Source organism: Brachyhypopomus gauderio, chromosome 10 (assembly GCF_052324685.1).
Source record: "Brachyhypopomus gauderio isolate BG-103 chromosome 10, BGAUD_0.2, whole genome shotgun sequence".
Taxonomy (NCBI): domain Eukaryota; kingdom Metazoa; phylum Chordata; class Actinopteri; order Gymnotiformes; family Hypopomidae; genus Brachyhypopomus; species Brachyhypopomus gauderio.
In genome coordinates this window covers 2,284,412-2,297,715 of record NC_135220.1, presented here as the reverse complement: position 1 = coordinate 2,297,715, position 13,304 = coordinate 2,284,412, and the positions used below count along the sequence as shown (strand labels likewise).

The window sequence follows — 13,304 nt, the reverse complement described above, 5'->3', positions numbered from 1 at the left end:
CATCTCTGAACACACAACATGTCGAACCTTGAGGTGGATGGGCTACAGCAGCAGAAGACACAACGGGTGACACTCCTGTCAGCTAAGAACAGGAAACTGAGGCTACAATTCACACAGGTTCACCAAAACTGGACAATAGAAGAAAAACTTTGTCCAGTCTGATGAGTCTCGATTTCTGCTGCGATATTCGGATGGCAGGGTCAGAGCTGAGCATCGTGTCAACGCCACAGCCTACCTGAGTATTGTTGCTGACCATGTCCATCCCTTTATGACCACAGTGTACCCATCTTCTGATAGCTACTTCCAGCTGGATAACGCGCCATGTCATAAAGCGTGAATCATCTCAGACTGGATTCTTTAACACAACAATAAGTTCACTGTACTCGAATGGCCTCCACAGTCACCAGATCTCAGTCCAATAGAGCACTTTTGGGATGTGGTGGGACGGGAGATTCACATCATGGATGTACAGCTGACAAATCTGCAGCAACTGTGTGATGCTATCATGTCAATATGGACCAGACTCTCTGAGGAATGTTTCCAGTACCTTGTTCAATCTATGCCACGAAGGATTAAGGCACAAGGGGCAAAAGGGGGTCCAACCCGGTACTAGCAATGTGTAACTAACAAAGTGGCCGGTGAGTGTACATATACACACAAACATACATACACACATATGCACAAACACAGTAGCCTACACATGCAAGCAGGGACACACTTACAGACTCACATACAGATACATAAACACACATGCAAACACACATATGAAAACACACACACACACACACACACACACACACACACACACACACACACACACACACAGAACCTTGTGTAAATCTGCTATGGAACTTGATGAAAGCTCTGAGCCTTCAATCTTTATACTGTCCTTGGGTTAACGTCATCAGAACAGCAATAGCTCTTTATTTAGCCACATTACGCCCACTCACACACACACCAACACACACACCAACACACACACACACACACCAACACACACAGTAAGAGAGGGTGCTGTGGCTGAAGATTTAGCTGACAGAGGGGCCTGATATCTTAATAGTGTGTAAGGAGGAGAGGTAGGAACAGTAGGAACGATCTGACATGAGAGGAGAGAGGAGGGGAGGAGAGGGGGAGAGAGAGGAGGTGAGGGGAGGAGAGGGGGAGAGAGAGGAGGTGAGGGGAGGAGAGGAGAGGGGGAGAGAGAGGAGGTGAGGGGAGGAGAGGAGAGGGGAGGGGAGGGGAGAAGAGGGGGAGAGAGAGAGGAGGTGAGGGGAGGAGAGGAGGGGGAGAGAGAGGAGGTGAGGGGAGGAGAGAGGAGGGGAGGAGAGGAGAGGGGGAGAGAGGAGGAGAGGAGAGGGGGAGAGAGAGGAGGTGAGGGGAGGAGAGGAGAGGGGGAGAGAGAGGAGGTGAGGGGAGGAGAGTAGAGGGGGAGAGAGAGGAGGTGAGGGGATGAGCGGGGGAGAGAGAGGAGGTGAGGAGAGGAGAGGAGGAGAGAGAGGAGGTGAGGGGATGAGAGGGGGAAAGAGAGGAGGTGAGGGGATGAGAGGGGGGAGAGAGGAGGAGAGGGGGGAGAGAGAGGAGGTGAGGGGAGAGGAGAGGAGAGGGGGAGAGAGAGGAGCTGAGGGGAGGAGAGAGGAGGTGAGGGGAGCTGGTGTGTGTTGTTGAAGGATGTTTCATTTTCAGATGATGGTTCCTGTTATTTTGTTCTTCTGCTTTTACTGAATCAGCTCCAGCTGCTGTATGTGTGTGTGTGTGTGTGTGTGTGTGTGTGTGTGTGTGTGTGTGTGTGTGTGTGTGTGTGTGTGTGTGTGTGTGTGTGTGTGTGTGTGTGTGTGTGTAAAATGATTTATGGATTAAAACTGATATCACTTGTAATATGTTTTTTATTTGCAGTTATAACCAGTAGCGGATTTAGTCCGCGTCCTGGACACCAGTACTCACCTCCTCTCTACCCCTCAAAGTAAGAGTTCCTACACACTCACACACACGCACACACACACACATGCACACACACACACACACACACACACACACACACACACACACACACACACACACACACACACACACACATATGCATGGACACACACAAACACACACACACACACACACACACACATATATGCATGCACACACACACACACACACACACACACACACACACACACACACACACACACACCACACACACACACACACACACATTCTCAGTTACATTAGTTTCACCTATTGTCATGTTGTGTGGCCCTGAGGCTGTGGTACATCTCCACTCTCACGGCACATCTCTACACACACCAACACACAGTGCCACACACACCAACACACTGCCACACACACCAACACACTGCCACACACACCAACACACTGCCACACACACCAACACACTGCCACACACACCAACACACTGCCACACACACCAACACTTCTCATCCATTCCAGCAAACGCTCTTCAGTGTCCTGACATTGTCATCTGTTTGATTGACAGGCCCTACCCCCACATCCTGTCCACCTCTGTGGCCCCACCCATGTCTCCTTACACTGGCCAATCCCAGTTCAGCACCATGCAGCAGTCGACGGTGTACACGCCTTACTCCCAAACCTCACAACCCTACGGTCTCTCTACCTATGGTACTCTCCTCTTACATGCTGTATCTCTGTAATAATAATAATCGTAGTTTTAATCATCGTGAGCAACAACTGAGAAAACAAAAAAAAAATAGCTGTTTTACCCACAATGCACGGCTTTAACACTACCTTGACATCTTCTGCTGCTGTTGCAGTAAGGACTGAGTATGTCACCGCTGGGTGTTTAGAGGTCTTCATCTAGTCTGATTATGTCACTGCTGGGTGTTTAGAGGTCTTCATCTAGTCTGATTATGTCACTGCTGGGTGTTTAGAGGTCTTCATCTAGTCTGATTATGTCACTGCTGGGTGTTTAGAGGTCTTCATCTAGTCTGAGTATGTCACTGCTGGGTGTTTGGAGGTCTTCATCTAGTCTGATTTTTTGTCACTGCTGGGTGTTTGGAGGTCTTCATCTAGTCTGATTATGTCACTGCTGGGTGTTTGGAGGTCTTCATCTAGTCTGATTATGTCACTGCTGGGTGTTTGGAGGTCTTCATCTAGTCTGATTATGTCACTGCTGGGTGTTTGGAGGTCTTCATCTAGTCTGATTATGTCACTGCTGGGTGTTTGGAGGTCTTCATCTAGTCTGATTATGTCACTGCTGGGTGTTTGGAGGTCTTCATCTAGTCTGATTATGTCACTGCTGGGTGTTTGGAGGTCTTCATCTAGTCTGATTATGTCACTGCTGGGTGTTTGGAGGTCTTCATCCAGTCTGATTATGTCACTGCTGGGTGTTTGGAGGTCTTCATCTAGTCTGATTATGTCACTGCTGGGTGTTTGGAGGTCTTCATCTAGTCTGCACTTTCAGCAGATTTGGGGGTGATGTTACCAGGGATAAAGACAGAAGGGGGACTGTCCCAGACACAGTCCACCCTCCAATCAGGACTCAGCTACAGCACTGGATTCCCCCGCCCCCCAGCCTGGACAGACAGCTTACTCACCTTATCAGATGCCAGGTAAGTCTACCTGACCATAGTTTACCAGCACCATGGCTGGACTGCATATGTGAAAATGTGAAACTGCCAACAGCATTGACCTGGTGTGACTACATTTACCACAAGTAGACTCTCTCTCTCTCTCTCTCTCTCTCTCTCTCTCTCTCTCTCTCTCTCTCTCTCTCTCTCTCTTTCTCTCTCTCTCTCATTTGTTCTCTCCCTCTCTTCTTCTCTCTTCCCTATCTCCTTCTCTCCCCCAGCATCAGGGTTTACACCCTCTCCTGGTCTGTACACCTCCAATAACTCTGTTGCCAATCCGGCCAACTTCAGCACACAACAGGTACTTTTACACACGCACACACACACACACACACACACACACACACACACACACACACACACACACACACACACACACACACACACACACACACACACATCAGTAAAATTAGGAAGAAGCATTAACATTTACACATTCTGCTGTGATGTGTAAATAAAATAGACATATGTACAGTATGTATGTACGAATATAAGTATATAATTATATAGTACACATGTACAGTGTCTGTGTCTATGGAAAGATGGATGAGCAGTTCTCCTGAAAGCATTTTGTGCACCATCCACAGACTGAGTGACTGAGCTGGTGACAGTTTTAGAGGCAGGTCCTCTAAAAGACCCATCTGGCCCTGGGGGAGGAGGGGGGGTGTTGTGGTTAAAAAAAAACACTCACATATAGAGGAGCACCAAGGGGTTCATAACTCCTCCCAACAGATCCTCAGATCTTCTGTGTGTGTTCATGAACCCTCCTAGCAGATGCTCAGATCTGTGTTCATGAACCCTCAGATCTTCACATCCTCTGTCTGTCTGTGTTTATCTATTAACCTTTTGTGAGAATTGGAGTATAATTACCTGTTGTTCAAGTATCGTTTATGGTGATTTCTAACCATGTTCTAATCATTGTTTTTCTCCAAATAAAGCCAATTTCTGTCATCAGTGCAGATTTTTCTCATTCTCATTTTCTTATTTCTCAGAGTGTGTTCTGATTTCTCATTATCAGATCAGAGTGTGTTCTGATTTCTCGTTATCAGATCAGAGTGTATTCTGATTTCTCATTATCAGATCAGAGTGTGTTCTGATTTCTCGTTATCAGATCAGACTGTGTTCTGATTTGCTGTGATCTGTATGTGTCTCCTTAACTCACAGGAGTATCCTGGATATACAGCGTTTGGGCAGAATCAGTATGCGCAGTATTACTCCGCCTCCTCCTATGGGTCTTATATGACGTCCAACAGCACGCTGGACAACACAGGCTCTACCTCCAGCTACCAGCTGCAAGAGCCCACACCTGTAATCACAGGACAGGCTCCTGAACTGCATTCAGGTGAGCACTGGCCAATCACCATGAGGCTTTGGAGGTCCTGAGTTTAGCATGGTTTTAGAGTCCCTGGCTGTTTCGTGGCCAATACATACATACTTACATACACCTACACACACCTACACACACTTCCTCACACCTACACACCTCCTCACACCTACACACACCTACACACCTCCTCACACCTACACACACCTCCTCACACTAACACAACTCATCACACCTACACATACCTACACACCTCCTCACACTAACACAACTCATCACACCTACATACACCTACACACCTCCTCACACCTACACACACCTACACACCTCCTCACACCTACACACACCTCCTCACACTAACACAACTCATCACACCTACACACACCTACACACCTCCTCACACCTACACACACCTACAGACCACCTCACACCTACACACACCTACACACCTCCTCACACCTACACACACCTCCTCACACCTACACACCTCCTCACACCTACACACACCTACACACCTCCTCACACCTACACACACCTCCTCACACCTACACACCTCCTCACACCTACACACACCTACACACCTCCTCGCACCTACACACACCTACACACTCGTCTATGTCCTACCTCACTGTTATCTGTGGTGTGTGGTTGTGCTATCCTTAAGTACATTCGGTTGTTGTGTTTTACCTGTATCCAGGTGAGTTTGAGGCAGGACAGAGTCCTTCCACGCCCATAAAGGAACTGGAGGACCGGACGTGCCGTGGGGGCGGGGCCAAGCCCAGGGGGCGGGGCAGGAAGAACAACCCCTCGCCACCACCTGATAGTGATTTAGAGGTACACATTCACACACAAGCGTAACTGTAATATGATATAGTACACATGAATCTTATAAAATTGGATAAATTTTGATTAAGGTATAACCTTCAAGGTAATGTGTGTGTGTGTGTGTGTGTGTGTGTGTGTGTGTGTGTGTGTGTGTGTGTGTGTTCTACAGCGAGTCTTTGTCTGGGATCTGGATGAGACCATAATTGTTTTTCACTCACTTCTCACTGGATCGTATGCACAGAAGTATGGCAAGGTACTCTTCCTCTCCGAGCTTACACTCCCCTCTTTCTGCTCCAGCCGTTGTTTACATCGAAACTCTCCGACGTTAAGATTAGACTTCTGGCTAATCTTCCAGCTCCTAGCTGGGTGCAGCGTCTGCCCTGAGCTGTTGGATGTGCTACATTTATTTGAAATTAAATAATAATTTCACGTGACAGGCATGAGAATGAGTGTCCGCCCTGTCTGTCCTCTGGGAATATAAGCAGAACGGCATGTAGCCATTGGCAACGGTGCTGTCTCTGCCCCGGGGGGACGTATGGGGTGTCCCCCCTCTTTTCACACCTTCACTTGCTTCTTGTCTTTGCGTCTCTGAGAGAGACGGAGACAGCTGCATATGATCCCAACTGACGGGCTATTTCTGACAGCACTGTGACCACCAAGACCCCTCCGGTCTTAGGCCCTGAGTCAAACCCAGGCCGCGCCAAGCACATTTTGCTCGCACACACTTTTACACACACACACACACACACACACACACACACACACACACACACACACACACATATACACCCTTACAGATATATACATTCTTTTACACACATGCACACACTTAAACTTGTTTATACTGGGTTTTTGCATTCTCATATCCTTGAGTTTTACATTACAATAATTGGTTTCATTACAAATGTGAACTTGCAAATGATCGTGATTTAAAACACCAGTGAATGCCAAATTCCACCAGAATATAATCTTCAGAAGGAAGATTTATGTGTGCATGAGTGAGTTCTGAATGTGTGTGTTTGAGTGTGTGTGTGTGTGTGTGTGTGTGTGTGTGTGTGTGTGTGTGTGTGTGTGTGTGTGTGTGTGTGTGTGTGTGTGTGTGTGTGTGTTTGAGTGTGTGAGTGTGTGTGAGTCTGAGTGTGTGTGTGTGTGTGTGTGTGTGTGTGTGTGTGTGTGTGTGTGTGTGTGTGTGTGTGTGTGTGTGTGTGTGTGTGAGAGTGTATTTGAGCATGTGTGTGTGTGTGCTTGTGTGTGTATGTTTGTGGTGTGTGTGTGTGTGTGTGTGCGTGTATGTTTGTGGTGTGTGTGTGTGTGTATTTGAGTGTGTGTGTGTGTGTGTGTGTATTTGAGTGTGTGTGTGTGTGTGTGTGTGTGTGTATTTGAGTGTGTGTGTGTGTGTGTGTGTGTGTGTGTGTGTGTGTGTGTGTGTGTGTGTGTGTGTGTGTGTGTGTGTGCGTGCGTGCGCGCAAGGCGTGGAGATAGAGAGGCCAGGCCACACGTATGAATGTACGCACTGCGTGTTCTATTCTGGCTCCATACTTCAGCCAATCAGCATCCAGGCAGACAACTCACATGTGATGATTTTTACAGCTGAGAATCTCCCCCTCTCTCCTGCTCTGCCCCCTTCAACCACCCACTCTGCTCCTCCCCCAGCCTCTCCACTCTTCCTCCACCTCTCCACCTCTCCACCTCTCCACCTCTCCACCCTGCTCTCTTCTTCCTTTTTTTTTAAATGTGTGTATTTCTGTTGAGTACGGGTATGACAGGCTGCAACAAGTGCTGACTTTCTGTCATCGTCTGTGTGTGTGTGTGTGTGTGTGTGTGTGTGTGTGTGTGTGTGTGTGTGTGTGTGTGTGTGTGTGTGTGTGTGTGTGTGTGTGTGTGTGTGTGTGTGTGCGTGTGTGTGTGTGTGTGATTGAAAATGACACAACTAGGAACTCTTGACATTTTTTCATTTCTTGTCCTAGCCACTGACAGCATGTTTCTGATAAGGCTGAGAGACGGTGGTAGACAGAGACGGTGGTAGACAGAGACGGTGGTAGACAGAGATCCTTCTAGTAGTCAGCAACACTCATGGCCATGTTCACACACACTCACATGCCTCATTCGCATGTATGAAGAATATTATATGGCTGGTGTTTTTGTATTGATAAAGGTGATAGTAAAGGTCTGTGTGTAGGATGCTCCGTTAGCTGTGACCCTGGGACTGAGGATGGAGGAGATGATCTTTAATCTGGCAGACACACATCTCTTCTTTAACGACTTGGAGGTAATCCCCCCCCTCCCGTGTGTGCTTGGTTTGGGGTGTGTCAGTCTGCTCCCTTTGTTTGGTCTGTTTCAGAATTGCTCTTAGATTAAATGCCAGTGTGTATGGCAGACATGCATTTCTGAGCTTTTATTGCCCCCTGGTGGATTTAAATTTCACAACACTCTCCCATGGTAATATGAGTCTGTGCGTGCGTGTGTTTCCTTTACAGGAGTGTGATCAAGTACACATTGATGATGTGTCATCTGACGATAATGGACAGGACCTTAGGTGAGTCACACACACACACACACACACACACACACAAAGCTGCATCATTCAAAACACTTTCACTCGTATCATACATTATAATTCATTTTCACTGTGTAAAATCTAAGCACACACACCCACAACAATGTACTGTTTGCTAGATGGATCGCCCTCACTACACATATCCGCCCCCTTCACATAACATGGAATGCCGTAGTAACGGACACGTCGAGCGTTGAATTGTCTCTTTCTCTTGTTACCCCGGTGTGCCGTGGCTCTTTAAAACATGGCTGTTGTTGTTATTATCGACAGTACTTACAGTTTTGCCACTGATGGCTTCCATGCAGCTGCGACCAGCGCCAGCCTCTGCCTAGCGACAGGTGTCAGGGGCGGAGTGGACTGGATGAGGAAGTTAGCCTTCCGCTACAGGAGAGTGAAGGAGTTGTACTGCACGTATAAAAACAATGTGGGCGGTAAGACCATCTGGCCTCCCACCACACGTCTGCCAGGCGCCGTGTCCCGGAGTGTTCCCCAGGGAGGTGAACACATCACCGGGCTGTTGAGGCCTTCTTAGTATGCCTGTTCCACCATGTGCTACTGCTTGCAAACAAGCAAAGTTGTGAACAGTCATGGCCTGGTGGTTAGGGAACTGGTCTTGTGTCCGGAGGGTTGTGGGTTCGATTCCCAGACCTGAGGCCATGACTGAGGTGCCCCTGAGCAAGGCCCTTAACCCTCAATTACCCTCAATTGCTCACTTGTATAAAAATTAGATAATATGTAAGTTGCTCTGGATAAGGGCGTCTGCCAAATACCATAAAATGTAAAATGTAATGTAAAAAAATGTGAACTGTAGAGAGGGGACCTGTCCAGGGAGAGGGGTCTGTCCAGGAGGGCCTGTCTGTCTCTCACACATGTGATTTTGGAACACCGGGAAGGGATTGTTGTTTCTGTAGAACAGTGTTTGGTTATGTTGAGGAGTCTTTGAAGAGTGTGGTGTGATGTGTCGTCTCTTGGCTATGATGTCACAGGGCTCCTGGGGCCAGCTAAGAGGGAGGCGTGGCTTCAGCTCAGAGCAGAGGTTGAGGCTCTCACGGACTCATGGCTCACCACTGCACTCAAGTCCCTGTCAATCATCAGCTCCAGGTCCGCCCACTATGACATCATCTCTCTCATACAGTACATTCACTGATAGACTAACACTGACTTGAAATTTTGTTTTTTCCCCTTTAATTAGGAGTAACTGCGTTAATGTCTTGGTGACCACAACGCAGTTAATACCAGCTCTCGCTAAAGTGCTGCTGTACAGCCTGGGCTCTGCGTTTCCTATTGAAAACATCTACAGCGCAACCAAAATTGGTGAGCCACAAGACATCGTTCACATCCACTACACATTACACCCACAATTAGAATTACAATTACACAGGGACAATCACAGCTGCACATTGTCTCAAATACAGGCAGACTAAAACCAATTACTTGGTTTTACGTAAGGCAGGTTTCATCACAAAAAATAACCAGCACTTCACCCCCACCCCTTATGCACACACACACACACACACACACACACACACATAGGAAGAGCTGTTTGTTGCATTATTTATCAGCACCATGATTAATCACACACATGAACAGTGTTACTTGCATCCTTAAACAAGTTCTACGTTCTACTTCATTCTACATCCTCTTAGATTTGCTCAGTTTGACACAGTTTCTCAATGTAAATTAAGTTCAGTGTGAGGGCATCTGTGGTGGAATGTGTGTGTGTGTGTGTGTGTGTTTGTGCGTGTGTGTGTGTTTGTGCGTGTGTGTGTGTTTGTGCGTGTGTGTGTGTGCGTGTGTGTGTGTGTGTGTGCGTGTGTGTGTGTGTGTGTGCGTGTGTGTGTGTGTTTGTGCGTGTGTGTGTGTGTGTGCGTGTGTGTGTGTTTGTGCGTGTGTGTGTGTGTGTGTGTGTGTGTGTGTGTGTGTGTGTGTGTGTGTAACAGGATTTGGCTCTGGTCCTACCATTGACTCATAAATCAAAACAGATCATGCTGACCTGGTCATGGCTCGATCTCACTCTCTCCTTCTTTGTGACCATGTGGAGTTCATTGTGATTGGCTGATCAAAGCCATGTGCCATTTTCCCAGCATGCCCTTTGAGCAAGCGGCCCTTCCGTTCCACCTCTTCGTAAACAGCTACTCGGGGAGTCGCACTGTCGTTCAGGGTGGAGGTGCTGCTCTAAGACCCCCCAGGAGACCTCCGTTCTCCTCAACATGACAGAGTCTTCTCTCCCCCAAGGGTCAGCTAGTGGGCGGAGCTGTGGGCGGAGCACGCTCCAGTAAATCCCGAGCATCAATCAGCTTTAATGTAGAGAATGACTGCAGAGAGAGTCGTCAGAGAGGCTAGGGGCCACACTGGGGCCCCGAGCGCAGCCGTCTACACCGGGCCTCTTCTGCCGTGCTGATTAGCTTTCATTCTGGACCATTCCAGCCCTGGATAAAGAGTCTAGTTCCTCCCATGACAGACAGATGTTCAAAAGAACGCAAGCTCAGGGATCGTTTCATAGCATTCTCACTCTCTCTCTCTCTCTCTCTCTCTCTCTCTCTCTCTCTCCCCCCTCTGACTCAGAGCCAGCTTCCTCACACATACACACTCCCCCGTGCTCATTAAGGTTGCCATGGGGCTCATAAACAAATGTGAGTTTGGGAAATGGAGAGATTTCTACACAAGTCTGTGTGTCAGCATGAGTCTATATCATTTTTCAATGCTTTTGGAAGCCCCCCCCCCCCCCAAATCCCCCCTCCTGGGCACACACACACACACACACACACACACACACACACACACCCACTCAACCTCTTATCACTTCACATTCATCCGTCTTCTCTTGTTTTCCTCTCATCTCTGGTCAGTCATCTGTGTGTCACTGGGATGTGTGCGTGCGTTGACACCTTTAAGTCACTGCTGTATTTCCGCAGGTAAAGAGAGCTGTTTTGAGCGTATCGTGTCAAGGTTTGGCACTAACATTACATATGTAGTGATTGGCGATGGGCGTGATGAGGAGCATGCGGCCAGCCAGGTAACCTCCGACCTCCGACCTTTCTCCTCTGACATTTGACCCTGTTTACATTGCAGGCAAAGAGAGTTGCTTTGAGCGCATAATGCAAAGGTTTGGCAGGAAGGTAGTGTATGTTGTTATTGGGGACGGTGTGGAAGAGGAGCAGGCCGCTACCAAGGTAACGACCCTCGGGTGACCCAGAAGCAGTGTGTGACCCTTTCCCAACGTGGACCTCCTCCCTGTGTGTTCTAGCTGCTCATAGCTTAGACCGCCAGCTCGTTTTGCTCGAGTTGTGTTGTCTCTCTGTTTTCTGTTTAAACGCTGGTGATGGTGGGACAGTGTGTTCGTTTGCTTCCCTCGAACCAGTTTCGCTTTTCCTGGCGCGGCCTGCCAGGTGCCTGTAGCTGTCTGTAGTCCCACAGCAGAGCTAATCAACACAAGACTGCTGCATGCCATCCATATGTGATGTGGCAAGTTAAGACTCACTATAATAAGACGTCTGGTGCAGCCAATCAGCACTCACCTTAATAAGACGTCTGATGCAGCCAATCAGCACTCACTTTTAATAAGCCGGTGCACTGTATCCCTGCCTGTTGCATGGTGGGGGGTATCCCCTGTTATGCAGCGTCTCTGTCTGGTTGAATACCTCTGTTCTAGAAAGCTCCGCGAGACAAGCGTCCAAACTCTCATTTTCCCTCCATGTATGAGAATGTATAAAAGAATTCTAGACACATTTTGTCAACAATATGTTCTCAATTACATGAGAAGTGTGCACATGCTGGTATCTATAAAGGGTTTGTGAATGGTTTAAAGCCATTTTGCCTGACTACTGACTTTGAAGGTAAAGTTGGAAATGGACTTGCCTATGCTGAATGCTTTCTTGTCAGATTCGTAATGAATGATGGCTTGCAAGCCCTTTTAAAAGCCCTTTGTTGATATTTGATATTAGACAACTTGATGTGTTTTCAGTCTGTCCTGTCTGTAACAAGGTGTTGGCTTTCTAAGTACAGCAGGGTACTTTATGAATTAGATTTAACATTTAAAGCCAACCTAGCAGACCTTAGGAATAAGTCTCTGTGAAATTAGCCCAGTATGAGTAGCCATAAGTGTTGCATGGGTAATCCTGGATTTGGATTTATAGAAGCATGCTGAGACACTGGGAGGGCTGGGGAGGTTTCTTCATTTCTTCACACACACACACACACACACACACACACACACACACACACACACACACACACACACACACACACAAACACACAGGTTTGACTGGCCCTTCTCTGTGTCCACAGCACAACATGCCGTTCTGGCGAATATCCAGTCACTCGGATCTTCTCGCCCTGCACCAAGCGCTGGAGTTCGAGTACCTGTAACCCTCTGTATCATAGGCCTCTTTTTGTACGACTATTTAAAGAGCATCAGTACACTGCGATCGCCTGTTAGGTTCTGTTATGTATGTGTTGTGACGTTTGTCTTTCTGATTGTTTCTCTGGCTTCTGAGATAACTCTGCACTGTCTTAAAAAGACTTGGGCTGTCTGGAAAAGGGGGGGGGGGGCGGGAACGGGCTCCACGTGAGCTCACAGAGGTCTTACATCACACGCCCACTGACCTCCAGTGTGGCGTCCACTACCTTAACGTGACCCGGAAGTAAACCGTGCTTCAGCCCAAAAGCACGCACGAGGCTCTCCAAGAGCTGAAGAGCTTCACGCTGCGGTGTCCTCTCCAGATTCTTCTCTATAAACAAATAAGATCTGTACTCCCAAAAATCACAGTCTAGAATAGATCGATAACTCATGTAAATTATTTTATGGTAACTAGTTTTAAACATTAAAGACGCTGTGTGTTTTGCGAATGCAAAATTTTTTTTTTCCATTTTGTCTTTTTGTAAGTTTTTGGCAAAGAAGTATGTGTATAATGATTTGTTGTGCCTTATGAGCTGTTTTGTGTGTTTATTGTTTATTTTGAAAATGTATGTAGATGAACAGAACAAAACAATGAAACCCGGA

General features: G+C 47.6%; 1 protein-coding gene across 1 annotated transcript in view; it reads left to right on the top strand.

The window, feature by feature from the left end:
- eya4 (EYA transcriptional coactivator and phosphatase 4) overlaps positions 1-13,304 on the top strand; it is a 28,912-nt gene extending 15,608 nt beyond the window's left edge. Inside the window, 15 exon segments of the mRNA XM_077018628.1 lie at positions 1,894-1,960; positions 2,486-2,628; positions 3,434-3,528; positions 3,530-3,578; positions 3,818-3,897; positions 4,761-4,938; positions 5,618-5,754; positions 5,915-5,998; positions 7,925-8,014; positions 8,223-8,281; positions 8,573-8,733; positions 9,289-9,403; positions 9,495-9,616; positions 11,375-11,475; positions 12,590-13,304. Of these exon segments, the coding sequence (XP_076874743.1) occupies positions 1,894-1,960; positions 2,486-2,628; positions 3,434-3,528; positions 3,530-3,578; positions 3,818-3,897; positions 4,761-4,938; positions 5,618-5,754; positions 5,915-5,998; positions 7,925-8,014; positions 8,223-8,281; positions 8,573-8,733; positions 9,289-9,403; positions 9,495-9,616; positions 11,375-11,475; positions 12,590-12,670 (1,562 nt within the window). The 3' untranslated portion in view covers positions 12,671-13,304.